Below are 16800 nucleotides of genomic sequence, written 5' to 3'. Positions count from 1 at the left end.
TGAGTTCAAACAGACCCAGATCAATAGTTTAAGGTTTAATTGTCTGACTCAGACATTTCCTTCCTGTTAATAAATGTTACTGTTTCACGTATTATATAAAATCAGCAAGGAATATCATGGATAAACTAAACTGTGGATAATTCGGAGGAAGCAAATTCTACAGTGCCGTGTGGGTCCATTGTGTTCCTTGACAATTTCACCCTCTGGCACCTGATCAGTGCCACTTCAAGAAGTGTCTGCTGGAGTCCAAGCACTCTGGTAAGAGGCAATGGAAATATGCCCAGGAATGGAAGCCACAGAGAGGTCCTCACACATTCCAGTGATGGTGCTGATGAATATTTCACAATACTGCATTCAAGGGCCAGTAAAGAGCACAACCTACAGCTAGAGACCAGGTATAATTGTGTCCTTTGCGAACACAACACATTTGATGATGATAATGACCATGTTGAGGACCAGTTTGGAAGACAACAATAAAATGGCTTCATTTCTTAGCATAGATCATCTGATTCTCACTGCTTTTGGTGGTAAAAAAAACTGTTTTTAATCTTTGTACTCCTGTGGAACTGTGATCTTCCTACTTTTTATTTGTTGAATATCATGGTTAGTGGTGAATTAAACCTGTAATTACAAAAGGAATTAAAATTATCTCTTTGCAAAAAATTTAAGAAAAAAATAAGGAAAGAAGGAGGGGAATTGAGGGGGCAAGTGGGGGGAAGGTAGGAAAGAAGGTTATCTTAGAACTGTACCTTTGAAAAACATGAAATCTGTTCTCCTTATATTAATAAAAATTTAAAAACAAAAATGAAAGAAAAAAGAAAAATGCACTTTTTATGGAAACAGATAAACAGGTGTGTTGGAGCAGGTGTGTTGTTTCTTTTTTTTTTTTTTCTTTTTTTTTTTTTTCTTTTTTTTTTTTTAATTTTCTCAGCAGGACAGGTGACTTCATCACTAAGGCCAGAGAAGGAAGTCAAGGCGGATGCCCCTGGAAGTGACCAATATTTCAAGCTCAGAACAGACCACTTGAGATGGACAATTCTGGTTTATTTCTTTGGTGGCTGTTAGATTTTTAATAATCCTTTCATGGAGATACATTGAGACCAAACTTTCCAGAGCTAAGGAGTGAGAAAGGCTTAACTAAAGTGTACTAAATGTGCAGTGCAGAGATAAAACACAAGAAGAGGCATTTTCTCCCAGATTTTCCATGTAATCATTCTACTTCAGTGCCATGCAGAGTCTGTAAAGAAACCCAGTAAATCCACAACGCTTTATGAGGTCTCTGGAAATAAGATTGTATTGCACTGTGAAGAGACTCATCCTGCAGTTTCTGAAGCTGTGGTGGGGAGAAGGCCTCAGGCCACCACAGTTAACCAAGATGGGAGCAAGCCTGTCCTGCAGGCATTGCAGTAAACACTGAAGGGAAAGTCTTGTTCCTGGGCTGGTTATGCAAATGTGACCTGCAGTAATTCTTTTCTAAATATCTGTTTTCTCCAAAAGTTGACTTCTTTTTCCACCACTGATATTGTATATTTGTTAAGATCTTTAAACATATTTTATCTCAAAATAGTTCACCCATGAACTATGTAGTAATAACATAGCCCCTGCTTTCACTTAAAGTACATTTTGTTCACTGTCTAATAAAACTGTCTATCTTTTTCAATTTAATACATAACCACAGATTGTACTGTATGATTGGGAAAATTAGTTTTATGTGTTTTATACCTACTATGAGGTCTTATTAAATTAGATTCCTAGCATGTTTACTTCTAGATTTCACACAAAATCATTATTTGTATTTACCATGTACGAGTTGACCTAAGACTGTTAGCCTATGTGATTTTCTTTCAACAAAAAGATAAGAAAGAGGCTTATTATCGACAATACTTGAGAATACTTATAACCTCTCACAGGGAACTATAGTGAGAATTTTTTTTTAAATGTATAAGTGAAGGAAACTGCACCTTCAAAATGTACTGATCTATTTCAAAAGAAATGCCGATATTCTCCCAAAGTCCACATTCTGTCTTCAGGTTCTTTTTACGGCATTCAGCTGTGATTCATCCTCGCCACAGTTCATCTGCCTCTCCAGGTATCCTAATGACTCTTATCTGCAGCCCACTGGGTTCAGTGTCACACGGAAGGATGTGACATTAAATCATTGAAGGGTTATGTCTTAAACCTAAGTAGCCATGAAGATATCCCAGTGATCTGGCTTTCTCAGATTGATGGCAAAACTACAAGATGTAGTTAAATGGCTATAAGAAATTCCCTAAGTGAGTTTACATAACACCTTTTTATTTTCTTATTCAACATCTAAAAATTGTTTGGGAGGAGTGAAGGGTAATAACAGAGAAAATTATGAAGTTGACTTTAAAACTTCACAATTATGTTTTCAATTAAAACATAACTTTCCTTTTTGAAAAGATGGGGAGCCTCTTCTTAAATAGCTCCACTATTTGATTTTCTTAAGTAAATTTCCTCATGCAATTACTGCAAAATAACAAAAGTGAACAAATATGATTGGCATGAATTCCTGTGAAAAGATCAAGAAAATGAAATTTACAAAAAATCCGTTACTATTATGAATCTACATTGACCTAACCCTTCTGCAATGAAAGCAATTTTTACCTAATACTCAGTTACATTCCATTTCAGATTTCCTATTTCAAAGGGTGTCTCAGATTTCTAAGATGTTAAACCAAGTATTGAGCCATTTTTGTATATGTAATAAAAGTCTTTAAAATTAAAATGGTAATCCTAAAAAAATCAAATGCATGAAAAATATGGTCTGACTGTATAACAAAAGGGAGTTATATAATTCTACTTGAGTGAAATCTTTCATCTTTGATTTACAGGTTTGAGTCCTCTCTAACTAAAACCACATTGTTCCCTATCTTTCATATCATGGCCTGCCCTAAAACCTTGTTTTAATTAAGGTTTCTTTCAGATTTCTGAATAAAAGCATGACAATCTTCACTTATGGCTTTAATATATCCTTTGAGTTAGGGGGAAAAAAAATCAACTCTTTCAAAAGCATTGTCAAATATTAAATACTGTGAGGTATTCTACCTCAATGTCTTCAGGTGTTGGAGTTTACATAGAAATGAATTTTTAGACGTAGGGGATAACCTACTTGTATTTAGTAGGCAGATTTTAACAGAATTAACCTCCTTTATTCTTAACCTTTGACACTAAGGCAACATGGGTAAAGGTTAAGTTTTGCTTTGTTTTCATATGAAGGCACAACTTCTAGGTTAATTCAAGGTGACTTTAAACAAGCAGCACCTTCATAAACACATGTCAAAGGTCTAGAAATTTCAGCGATGTTGCTTAAGCTCTATTTGCCTCAACGGTTTCACAGATAAAAGAATGCAATCTGACAAAGCAACATGTTAATCCAGAAAGTAAGAAATAAATAGCCAAAGCCCCTGAGTAATAGGGGGAGGTGATGGTTAAAGTTCAGTTTCTCTAAAGGAAGGAAGGATGAAGGGAAAGAAAAAAGGAAGAGACAGAAGGCGAAACAAGAAAGGCAAGAGAGTGAGTTCTTGGTGGGTTTGGAACAAATTGAGACCGTCTTTGACAAAGCGTGTGCTTTCCAAAGACACTGAAACTCGTTGGTGGAACATGTGCTCAGAGCTACAGCATCACCCAGATGAGGGCTGTATGCTGGGGATGGAGACTCCCGCCTCCAGCACAGTTGCAAGCCGCCCATGTGTGAGAACACGGGAGGGTTGTGAGGGCAGCAGGGTGAGTCTTAAACGAGTATGGAGCCACTGCATACAGCCTGTGAGGGTCCTTTGGCATTCACCTTGGAGACACTGCGTGGTTTAACCCCACTGAGAAAACCTCATCCTTGTCCCTACATCTTGAACTCTTCCAAGGAAGAGCTGAACTGTGTGTTGAAACAAAGGCAGAAAAACAAAACCAGAAAAATCCATTGCAATCTGCCTGGAATTGCTATCCGTTCATAGTTGAAAGCAAATCCTGTAAACAATTTAAGACTGTTTGACAAAAAATTACCCAATAAAAGCTGATCAGAATGTCAAGAACGAATATGTTTTGGGTTTTGCCCCAGATTTCACTGGCTGGCCTAGCTTCTGAAATTAACACTATCTAGTGCTGTATCGGATGTTTCTAGCTCATACTTTGTGTCTGGGAATGGGTCACTCAGACTAATGAAAGCACGCTGGAAGCAGTTTCTTCCAATCGTGGTTTACTGTAACTTTAGAATCACAGCGGTTACGTTTAAGGAATCTTTAATGTCCTTTCAAGTCCATCCAAAGAACAAGTGAAGCTGCTGTTCAGGATTTTGTGCCCAGTGTTTATGTTCCATCGAATCTGTGCCACCCAGGCAGCAGACAAGACTTGTGTGAGGGTGCTGGGGTGGGGGTGGGGGGGATACACAATGATGTCACACACAGGAAATATAGGAGGGGGGGACTTGGCACTTCACAAGGCTGGTTCCTCTTCCATGGGCTCACCAGCAGTTCTGTAAAAATAAACAGGCAATCAGAACACGGCATAAGAGTACACAATGACATTGTAAATTTTCATGCATAATCAAAGCTGATTTTTCAGCTCTCTCTGATGTTTATTTGTGTTATTCAGTTATCCATAAATAGAATTTCTTTCCTAGGAAGTATAAACAAATGTCAAGTGGAAAAACATTTTAGATCCAAGCAATCATTGGAAATGTTCCTGTTTATATTAAAACATGTCAGAATATTTTATAACTCTAGATTCCGAAACGTACATGTTTTGTGTCTAGTAGAGTCCAATAATTTATTGAAAAAATTAGCTATGATATTTCATTTGAGGAGCAATTGCAGTGATTTCCTATGGAACCAGTTTGCTAAGGAGAGCAAAGGACCCCGCTAGCTTCTGGAGGAGACTGGCCAGGGTTCTGGTTTTTGCTTCTGTCCCTTTCATAGCTGGATTGGCTGCCTGCCCGAGGCATTTCAAATCAAATTCTGAATTTGATTAGCAAATCGCTGCTACAGACCCAAGGCTTTTACAAGAAATGCACTATGGTTGTGAGTAAATAGTTTTTATTCAGCATCCTCTGTGGGGTGTTCTGCTTGGGCAAAACCAAAACTAATTGCTTGAAAATTTATACTTGAGATGTAACCTTAATTTAGTAACACTTTGAGGGTGTTTGAAGGCAAACTTCTAGAAGGATTTTTAATTTAGTCAAAAGAGCAGATTGTAGCAGGAATCCAGATATAGGAGGCAGCTGGATTGCTGTGGAAAGATTACTGGGATTAGAGGTGCCTGAGAATTAACTTTGAATCTGAGTGCTGTAATTTTGCTAATGTTGCAACTGCACTATTGTGAAGCTACCGTTTCAGGTGCAAACCATGAGAGATTAAAAAAAAAAAAAAAGACGTTTCTTACAAAATAAGTGAAGGTTAAAAAAAGAAGGATCTGTAAACTGCAAACACAACAGCACACTCGCTACTCAATGGTTTCAGTTTGTCCCTTTGTCCCCTGCCAACCCCATGATATATTGTGGAAGGGCACACACGCACAGATCTGTCACTCTGCTACTGTCACGAGGCACATTATTTGGTAGATAGGTCCCTCAAGGTAGGTTGTTTTCATTTTCTTCTTCCTCGTGTGTGTCCACTTTCTGGGATTCTGTAACACGCTGCTTTCATATTAGAAGAAAATAATGCTTTGTTTAAAACGCAGCTGTTTCTGAAGATAAATGGATGCTTTTACTATGGTATTGTTCAAATTTGTAAGGACAAAGAGTCAAAAATTTCAATACATCTTTAAATGAAAGCAGTCAGCATGCGAGCTTAGCATTTTTATAATAAATATAAAACATTAAAACATTTTATCTGTAGAATGGTGATAACAAAGACTTTAACACCACCTTTCTTTAAGAAATAAAGAATGAGAAGAATTGATATTTATTATTTCATGTTACCAAAAGGGGAAAGATCTAAAAGAGTCCATGTGGATTACTAAAAAACAAAAAAATTAATAATTTCTTAGGCAGTTATAGTCTGTCCAGGACTTTTCAAAATCAGGAGGGGGTGGCTAAGTATCAGAGTTTATAAGAGTATATCAGAGTTTAAAATATCTTCTATCTAAATTGTTCAGTATTCCAAGAAGAGAAAATTTAAATTAAGGAAAATATTCAAGATTCTAAACTAACATATATTGATATCCAAACTTATGCACATTTGAGTACCTGTGGATAATACAGTTGTAGAAAATTCATACTGGAACTTCTAAAGGAGACCACATTTTTCTATTTCTAACCCAAAGCCACCACAGCAGGTTCTCCCCCTAAGACCCAGGACTCAATGTGGCAGGAACTCCAGAGACAGTTATTACCCTTTGGAGGAGGGTCTACACATTCTACACCCGTCAATCTTGGCCTTGGGAGTGCAACATCATGCCACTCACTAGTAAAAATTGGGCCTCTTCTGTTGCAACATTATAAAGCTTTTCATCATACATGCTTTTCTTCCTTCCTACCTCGAAAACTGTTTCATACTAATAGTCCTTTTTTAAACATAGTTTGTTAACTGCTGTCCATCTTCTACTGAATCGCACACATACACTCACACACACACACACACAGACACATACAACTAACCAATTACCCTCTGTATCTGCAGCAGAGAAACGTTAATTGCACAGAAAGTTGGAAAACACCCTGATTTCAAGGTAGATGAAGGTGTTCAAGCCCCAGGTCTGCCACTTTCTAAAACTTAACTTGCAACAAGTCAATAGCTCTGGATTCTCAATTTTCTCTTTAAAATGGAAGCAATGGTTCTTGACCTGCCCTGGGGTCTTTAGAATTGATTGAATTAATATAAGAAAACATGTTTTATGAACTATAAGATATTCGTTACAAAATGATCAAATAATGTGTAGTTGGCATTAGGTTTATCTTGAGTCTCTCCTCATTCACTTAGCTCTCAGTGGAGGTAGTCTTGTCTTGACTTGATTCCTGTCCCTGTGTAGCTATTTTGTATGTGTGCATATTTTTATCAGGAAGACTTCTTAAGGCAATCATCTTTATGGACCACTCAGAGAGTGAACATGTGAGAGATGACCTTTTCACAGCTATTTTGCAGGGGAAAAGAATGAGAATTAGTGTTCTTGGAGATGAGAGGGCTACATGTTTTGATCCACCATGGACACATGCCTAATGTACCTGCAGTAACAAAACCACAGTCAGGTGACATGCAATGGCAACATCTTTGAATTTAATTTCACTTGCAGGAGGTGGAGAAAATATAGATTCAGAGCTAAGGAGAAAATGAACCCACCAAATATACATTTTATTACAATTTCTATGTCAGCCAGAGCAAACCTCACCGTGAACTTTAGCTGTTTGCCAAGAAGAATGAAGTTTCCACAGATTAAGGGAAGGGCCAAATCGATTTGGTCCAAAAGTCATAGTTTAAAAAAATGGAAACCATAAATCAAAGAATTTCACCTGAGATCTGATATAAACTAAATGCATGTGCTTTGCCTTCAAGTGGTATTAAAATAATACGTGTGAACTTACATATAATATCATTGTTTAGTAAGACACATTCCTTATTGTATTATTATTATTATTATTATTGACAGGCAGAATTAGACAGTAAGAGAGAGAGAGACAGAGAGAAAGGTCTTCCTTCCGTTTCACCGCCCCCCCCAAGTGGCCGCCATGGCCGGAGCTTCGCAGATCCAAAGCCAGGAGCCAGGTGCTTCCTCCTGGTCTCCCATGACCCGTGGTGCCGGCCCCTACTGTATTATTGATTTAATGTAATCCTTATATATTTCTGCCATTCCTATTCTTTCTCAGAGGCAACCTATCCAATGCTTGTTGCAGACATTTTGTCTGTAGGTCTTCTTTAAAGCTATATATTACTGTGAGCAGGTATATTTACTTTATGTAAACTTAAATTTCTACTTCTTAATTTTCTCACTCAGTACTGCATTTATTAGATCTACCCAGCTGATTATCAGATCTATAGCTGGTGACTACTAGGTAGTGTCCCCAGAGTGTGCATTCACCACTTTTTTTAACTCTTCATTCTCCCAGGAATAGACACCACGCTTGGCACCAACCCTCCACCTACAAAGCAGGGAATTTTCATGTACTCTCATGACCCTAGATGAGAATGTCTTTGCTATCCATTCCCAGAAGTAGGATTATGAGGGCATATGTTTTTTTTTTTTTTTTTTTTTTTTTTTTGACAGGCAGAGTGGACAGTGAGAGAGAGAGACAGAGAGAAAGGTCTTCCTTTTGCCGTTGGTTCACCCTCCAACGGCTGCCACGGCCGGCGCGCTGCGGCTGGCACACCGCGCTGATCCGATGGCAGGAGCCAGGTGCTTCTCCTGGTGTCCCATGGGGTGCAGGGCCCAAGCACTTGGGCCATCTTCCACTGCACTCCCTGGCCACAGCAGAGAGCTGGCCTGGAAGAGGGGCAACGGGGACAGAATCCGGCGCCCCAACCGGGACTAGAACCCGGTGTGCCGGCGCCGCAAGGCGGAGGATTAGCCTGTTGAGCCACGGAGCAGGCAAGGGCAAAAGTCTTGTGCATACTTAATGATGCTACATTGTTCTACCAGGACTGCCACAGCTTCTGCTGCCCAAAGCTCTGATGGCTCCAAAGCCCCACATCTCCACCAGGGCTAGCGCTACTCAGTTTACCAGTTTTGTCCTTGATAATGGACATAGTGACTGAGTGTCTGCTAAGTGCTTTGGCTCTGGTGTAGGCACTGGAAACATAGCTATGAACAAAAACAAAAACAAAGAAACCCCAAATCTCTGACCTCATGGAATCCACATTTTGCACTGACCTTGAATTCTAACAAATGTTTACCATCTGATATGCATAAAACAATGTCTTGTTTAAATTTGCATTTCTTTGGTGAATAATGAGTTTATGCAATTGTTACAGCCTTTCTTTCATCAAACCACACAACTCAAAGCCAGAGTCCAAGGACTCTCCTTGGGTGTGTGTCCTAACCAAGTCTGTTTATCTCACTGATTTCTTTACTCTGTGTTTTCCAATATCATGAACTCATTCCATACTGTGCTGTTTCGTCTTCACGTGTTTTATTAATTTTATTTGGTGTTCTCTCTCTTGGGTCTATCTTTACTTTTCTTTTTTGTCTCCTCGCAACATCATGCCATTTTCTATACATAGTAGAGATTTCATAAATGACTTCTGAAGTGCTTTTATAAATGGTTTCTTTAGAAGTAATCTAAATGAAGAACAAAGCAAGAATTTATAACAAAATTCCAGAAATATCTCAGACTATATTTCTTGTGTTATAATTCCACACCTCATGTATGATTGGAGATATATTCCCTCATACCACAAGGATGTGCCGGAAAAAAAAAAAAAAAAAAAAAAGGAAACAAAAGCAAATACACACAAAACCTGACCGTAACACTACATCTGGCTGCATGCTTTTGGGGGCAGTTCTCACAGACTTTCTCTTTCTTATTAAATATTTATTTTATTTGAAAAGCATACTGACAGAAAGTGTGAGGGAGGGAAAAAGGGAGAGACGAGAAAGGAAGGGAAGGGAAGGATGGAGAGGGAGAAGGAGAGGGAGAGGAAAGGAGAGAGAGAGAGAGAGAGAGAGAGAGAGAGAGAGAGATGCACAGAGCACCTACGGCTGGGCCGACGGAAGCCAGGAGTCCGAAGCTCTGAGTCTCCCACATGGACAGCAGGGGCCCAGGCACTTGAGCCAACTTCTGCTGCCTTCCCAGATGCATTAGCAGGAAGCTAGATCAGAAGCACAAAGCAGCTGGGACTCAAACCAGCACTGTAATAAGGGATGTAAGATTCCCAAGAGGCAGCTTAACCCACTGTGCCAAAACGTCCACCTCATAGATTCTCTAATAGTGCCCATTACCAATCCTAGCATGCCTTATTACTTAACTTCTTCCAATTTTGACCGCTTGGTTCTACAACCTGTAATCGCCTTAAGCCCATTTCTTCTCTTCCTCTCTCAGTGAATGGCATCATCATCCTTGACTTCTTTCCTCTCACATCCACATTTCATTGCCAAGTGCCTATGATTCCTCAGCAATTTATCGACAATAGTTTCCCTTCTTCTACATGTCTTTTACCATTACTGGTTGGCTTTATTACCATAGTCAGCACAAGATTTCTTGGACTTCTCTTTAGCAGGTTGCTGGCTCCTCCTCCATGTCACCATCTTTTGAAAACACAAACCTATGCGGCCGGCGCCGCAGCTCACTAGGCTAATCCTCCGCCTAGCGGCGCCGGCACACCGGGTTCTAGTCCCGGTCGGGGCGCCGGATTCTGTCCCGGTTGCCCCTCTTCCAGGCCAGCCCTCTGCTGTGGCCAGGGAGTGCAGTGGAGGATGGCCCAGGTGCTTGGGCCCTGCACCCCATGGGAGACCAGGAAAAGCACCTGGCTCCTGGCTCCTGCCATCGGATCAGCGCGGTGCGCCGGCCACAGCGCGCTGGCCGCGGCGGCCATTGGAGGGTGAACCAACGGCAAAGGAAGACCTTTCTCTCTGTCTCTCTCTCTCACTGTCCACTCTGCCTGTAAAAAAAAAAAACAAAAAAAACCAAAAAAAACCCACAAACCTATGTTCTCTTGCTTTGATAGCTCATTGCTAAAAATAAGACGCAACCCAAGTTCCTACAGTGATACTTACATTTCCTCCCCATCTTGCCCTAATCACCCCTTTATACCCAGCCTGCCTATTTATTTCTGTAGCATCCCAGTTGCCCAGAGACTCTGTGCTTTTCCGGGGACTGTAGTCATGTACTCACCCATGTCTCTGGGCTTTGTTCACTGACTGCTAACAGATTAGTATTTGGGGACCTAGTAGGTGTCAGACACTATACTTTTGTTGGAGAAATAACAATAAGCCACTGGGGCACAGCTCCTTTACAAGAGAAGCTTATAGGAGGAAATAGAAATTAATCAAATGAGCTAATACATTTTCAATTATGTTATATGGAATAATATAGTAATATAGGGGAGACATGAGAAGGTATAACGGGGGAATTGATCTTATTTGGGGTTGGTGGCAGTTGATGTGAGAGCTAAAGGAAAAAGGGACAATTCTATAGGCTCAGTGAGGGGAGGAAGAGGACGAGATGAGTATTCCAAGCAGAGAGGAGGGCAAGTGCCAACAAAGCCGTGGATGGGAGTAGGATTTTTTTCAAAGAAAATACTGAAACTTTAACGAGATATTATTCTGTACACATTAGAAAAGTAAAAATGCAAACTGTTGAAATCTTTACTTAGTATATACTAAATTGATCTTCTGTATATAAAGATAACTGGCAACAAATCTTAATGTGAACGGGATGGGAGAGGGAGCGGGAGATGGGATGGTTGCGGATGGGAGGGAGGTTATGGGGGGAAAATCCACTATAATTCAAAAGATGTACTTTGGAAATTTATATTTATTAAATAAAAGTTAAAAAAATAAAATCTTAAAAAAAAGTTAAAATGGTCAAGACTGATTATACTAAATGTAGGTAAGGATAAGAAGCAGTCAGAACTGTCATTCATTTCTAGGGGGAAAGGAAAATAGAAAAGTCATTTTGGAAAGCAGTTTGGAAATTTCCTATGAAACACACGGCTGCCCTGTAATCCAACAATTCTACTCCTAGCTGTATGTGCAACCAAATGAGTGATTGTGCCCTCAAACAACAAAAACTTGTACAAAAATTTCAGATATTCAGGTTTCTCAAAAAATTAAAAATAGAATTACTATATGGATATATAAAAAATTGAAAATACAATCTTGAGGAAATATTTGCATACCTATGTTCATTGTAGCATTGGTCACAATAGTCAAGAGGTAGAGGATGGGAGATTAGAAAAAAAAACATGGTATGCATACAAAAGGATATTATTCAACCTTGAAAAGAAGGGAAATCCTGCCATATGCTATAATATGCATTGTCTTTGAGGACATCATGTTAAATGACATCAGTCAGTAACAAAACAACAAACACTGTATAGTTCTACTTCTGTGAAGTATCTAAAGTTGTCACACTTTCAGAAACAGAAAGCTTTATTCATAATTCCCCCAAATTAGAAACAAGCCATACATCCATCCATAGATGCACGGATAAACAAATTATGATATGTTCAGACACTAGAAAAATGAACAACAATAAAGAAGAACCACCACTGATTGTCAATGGTGTGGATAGCTCTTGAAAACTTTGTTTCCTGGAGTGAAAGAAGCCAGACAAAAGTGGCCCACTGTAGGTTAAGGAATTGCCTGCAGCGCTGGCATGCCATATTGATGCTAATTCGAGTCCCTGCTGCTCCACTTTTGATCCAGCTCTTTGCTAATAGCCTGGAAAACGCAGCAGAAGATGGCCCAAGTGCTTGGGGCTCTGGTACCCACTGGGAGACCCAGAAGAAGCTCCTGGCTCCTGACTTTGGCCTGGCCCAGCTCTGACCATTGCAGACATCTGGGGAGCATACCAGTGGATGGAAGATCTCTTTGTCTCTCCCTCTGTCCCTGTAACTCTATCAAATAAATCTTTTTTTTTTTTTTTTTAGAGGCCTGATAGAAAGCAATGTGTATTGCATGCTTACATGTAAGTAAAATTAACAAAGGCAAAATTGCTTTACGGTATTAAAACATTTTCAAAAGATTGCTTCCAAAGGGAATGGAATCGACTGAAAAGAGGCACAAGTAAAGTTTTTGGGGAGATGAAAATGTTCTTGATCTCTTCTGGGTCATATGAACTGGCATTGGTAAAAATCTTAGGATCTGCACATATTATTATATGAAGGCATATCTCAATTTAAAACAAGAATCTGATCTCAGAGCAGAAATCAGAGACAAGACATGTGAAAAATGAGGCACAAAATATAGGTGAGGGACCAGTCAGGAAGGGCTTAAGAGTTCTGTTAAGGTTTTTATGCCCATGGAAACCAAAAGGCAGGAAGGGTTTCATCTAGAGGAATCACAGGATTTGCTTTCTCCTGTGTTTTTGTGTTGTTTTGCTTTGAGACCTTCCCATGTAGAAAAAATATTATAAAGAAGATTAATGTCAATATGGGAACTAGTAAGGGAAGTACAACAAGAGTTTGGATGAGAGATGAAGATAGTTTGGACTGACCATTGGCAGTAGAAGCAGAAAAGGTAGATAGTGTGTTCGAGTTACTGTCTCTAACCTGGATGCATTTATTCTCAAGTACTAAGTAAAATCCTACCTTTTCTCCCACTTTGAATTGTCCCTGGCCATGGTTTCTTCCCCCATCTTTGGTCTATGTTGGGTCTTCTTCTTATGAAAAATTTGTCATTCATTATAGCTTGTTGTCCATGTTTAATCTTGCAGCAGGAAGAAAGTCCCCCAAAATGTCCACATCCTTGTCCTGGGCACCTGTTACTATCTTACCTTGCATAGCAGGACTGACTTTGTAGACAGAATTAAGATGGCAGACCTTAGGGTAGGAAAATATCCTAAACTATCCTGGTGAGTACAGTTTAGCATATGAGTTTTTCAAATCCCAAAACCTTTCTCGGCTGCACTGAAGCAAGATCAGAGGGATGTGAAGTTGCTGTCTTTGATGATGGAGGAAGGGAGTGAGGGGCCAAGGAATGTAGGCAGCTGATAAGTAGCTGGAGTAGACCAGGAAACACACGCTCCCCCAGAGCCTCCAGGAAAGAGTGCAATCTTGCCAGCATTCTGCTTTCAGTCCATTGAGACCTGGTTCAGACTTCTGAACTACACAGCCTTTGTGTTGTTGGAAGCCATGAACTTCACAGTAATGTTTTATGGCAGCTGTAGAAAACAACCACAGTCCTCACGTATATAAATGTGTTCAGGACTCAAAGAAGCTTTGTGACTCCAGCTCTAAGCACTTTGTCTGACACATAGAAATAATCAGAATGTGTTTAAAGAGTGGATGAACTCAATATCCTCACATGTTCCTCCTTTATACTGCTATGCTTGCAGGCCAATGCTGCAATCTAACAGCACCGCATCCATACTTTTATCCAACCTTAAATTCAATTCCACGCTCCACCCAAACACACATTTTGTGCACTTGACCCCTCTGTCCTCAGCCATCCCATGGATTATAGCTAGCCAACGTATTCTGAATGTGGGCATTGTCAATTAACACTATGAAAGAAAGGAAAGTGAAATATACATCTTGAAGAATCATCAAAATATAACAACGTGCATTGCTTCAAAAGATAGTAAACAGAGAGATAAATAGAGCTCAGGTGCCTTTATAAAATGCTAAAATTTGAATAAAGTTTTGTCTTCTGATGAGTTGATTTACTCAATGAATTTTATTTATTAACTACAATGTATTTGACAGGGTGGATGTTCTTGAGTTTGACGAGCTAACTCTACAGATTAATGGATCAATTTATTGCTTGACAATTATTTTTTCATTTCTTGTTTTCAATAATCAAGTTATTGACCTAGCACACAGGAAATTGAAAAATCAGAAAAATCAGAGAGCTAAATGGATGGAAAAGAGTGAAGGCAAGATTCTTTTTATAGGAAATTCATATGGATTCTTGCGTACAGCATCAATATTGTTATATTTTATATCACCAGATCATGAACAACCTACTATGAGAAGGAAAAATTGAGCAATTTGAGAAAGAAGAAAAATGGATAAAATTGAAAAACAACACTTACAGGGTACTCATCATGTGTCAGTTTATGATGTGATATCTCATTTCATCCTCACAAACCTTTAACATTTTCCTATTTTATAGACAAGAAAGATAAAGCCCTTACGCACATAAAGTGTGGAGATCCCAGGCCAGCTGACAATGGAGTCAGGTTCTACTCTCCCTGGGTAGTAAGGACAAGAGTGAAAGAATGGAGTTGAAGATAGGAGCAGGAGCAAAACTCATCCATGCATCTCCTTTTACTTAGGGCTCTACTTAATTTTGTTTCTTTTTTCTCAAATCAAATACTGTTATATAAAGAATACAGAACTGAACCTTAAACTACATAAAGGTGTGGGGCCGGCGCCGTGGTGCAGTAGGTTAATCCTCTGCCTGCAGTGCCTGCATCCCATATGGGCACCGATTCTAGTCCCAGCTCTCCAGTTCTGATACGGCTCTCTGCTATGGCCTGGGAAGGCAGTAGAAGATGGCCTAAGTCCTTGGGGCCGTGCACCCACGTGGGAGACCGGGAGGAAGCGCCTGGCTCCTCGCTTCGGATCGGCCAAGCTCCAGCAGTTGCAGCCATTTGGGGAGTGAACCAGCGGAAGGAAGACCTTTCTCTGTCTCTCCCTCTCACTGTCTGTAACTCTACCTCTTAAATAAAATAATAAAAATCTTAAAAAAAATAGATAAAGGAACCTTGGATGTATTCCCTATTATACAAAGCCAGACTTCACATGTGCCTCAAAGCTATGTTAGGCACTGAAAAAGGGGAAAAAATGCTGGCCCTCAGAGGAGGAAGAAAGCAGAGATACAAGGACACCAGCTATTAATACTTTTACCATGAGCTTTTGTATCTCAGCCTATTTTCCAACTAAGGCTTTGTTAACACCATATGAAAGGTAAAAATTAAATTTATATTGAAATGTGTATTTGCTTAAACAAATGATCACAATAATGGCACACTGGAAAATTGGAAACCTACATAACGTGTACAATATTTAGCTTCTAGAAGCCTTGGAGACACAGTTCCAATGAATGGTATAGTTGAAAAGAGACATGTTTCTCAGTACAGTAGACAAGAAGGTGTCTTTAACAGTGATATATGTGTCTTTCCTTGTCTTTTTAAAGAGACTTATTTCTTGATTTGAAAGGCAGAGTTACAGAGGGAAAGGGAGAGCTCTTCCATCCTTTCATTCACTTCCCAAAATAGCCACAATGGCTGGGACTGAGCCAGGCAAAGCCGGAAGCCTGGAACTCCATCCAGGTATCCCACATGCATGGCAGAGGCCCAAGCACTTGGACTGTCTTCTGCTGCTTTCCCAGGTGCACGAGCATGGAGCCGGATTGGAAGTGGTGGAGCTGGGACTCCAACTGATGCTCATGTGAGATGCTGACGTTGCAGCTGTGGCTTAAACAGCTGTGCCACAAGGTTGAACCCACATTGATTCACATTTCTATCTAAACTGTCAGACTCAGGAAAATGCAGTTATCAATGTCTTTGTTGCCTTTGATAAGCCATTCAAACATAAGGCTTGGGATATTCCAGTTGACTGTCATGCTTTTTATACTTACCAAAAATATAGTTATTCAAAAATCAAAAATAGACTCAGAATCATATGTTTGCTCATGCTTCTGTATTATGTAATAACATAAAACTGTTTCATGATAAAGATCGCCAAAAGTTGAAAATTGAATGGTTAAATAAATAATCATTCCACATCATATTTTCAAAATCTAACATGAATCACACATCAATAGATCAAACTGACATTCGAAAATCTTTCAGTTTTGTTGTGAGTTCAAAAAGACAATTGGGAAACCTCAAGTGTAAATGTGCTCTTTAAAACTTAACAGTTGGGACTGGTATTTGGTGCACTGATTAAGATGCCATTTAGGATGCCCTAGTCCCAAATCGGAGTGCCTGGATTTGAGTTCTGGCTCCATTCCTGATTCCAGCTTCCTGAAGGCAGCAGGTGATGGCTCAAGTACTTGGGTCTCTGCCACTCAAAGGAGACTGGTGCTGAGTTTCTGGCTCCCAGCATTGGCCAAGTCCAGACCCATTTGTTGCAGGTATTAGGGAGAGTGAACTATCAGATGGGAGCTCTCGCTGTCTGTATCTCCTCTTTTCAAAATAAGAATGCAATTTTTTAAAAAGCTTAAAACAAAGAGTTGGTCATCTTGAAG

General features: G+C 39.7%; 1 protein-coding gene across 1 annotated transcript in view; it reads right to left on the bottom strand.

Annotated features, from left to right (window-relative positions):
* Positions 1–4196: 4196 nt before the first annotated feature.
* LOC149121727 (histone deacetylase 9-like) overlaps positions 4197–16800 on the bottom strand; it is a 205481-nt gene continuing 192877 nt past the window's right edge. Inside the window, exon 10 of the mRNA XM_089315339.1 lies at positions 4197–4489. Within this exon, the coding sequence (XP_089171465.1) occupies positions 4450–4489 (40 nt within the window). The 3' untranslated portion in view covers positions 4197–4449. The remainder of the gene's footprint in view (positions 4490–16800) is intronic.

Source organism: Oryctolagus cuniculus, chromosome 16 (genome assembly GCF_051225735.1).
Source record: "Oryctolagus cuniculus isolate XC-2025 breed Fujian yellow rabbit chromosome 16, ASM5122573v1, whole genome shotgun sequence".
NCBI classification, from domain to species: Eukaryota; Metazoa; Chordata; class Mammalia; order Lagomorpha; family Leporidae; genus Oryctolagus; species Oryctolagus cuniculus.
Note: the sequence above shows the minus strand (reverse complement) of the source record. Positions and strands in the feature narration are given on the sequence as shown.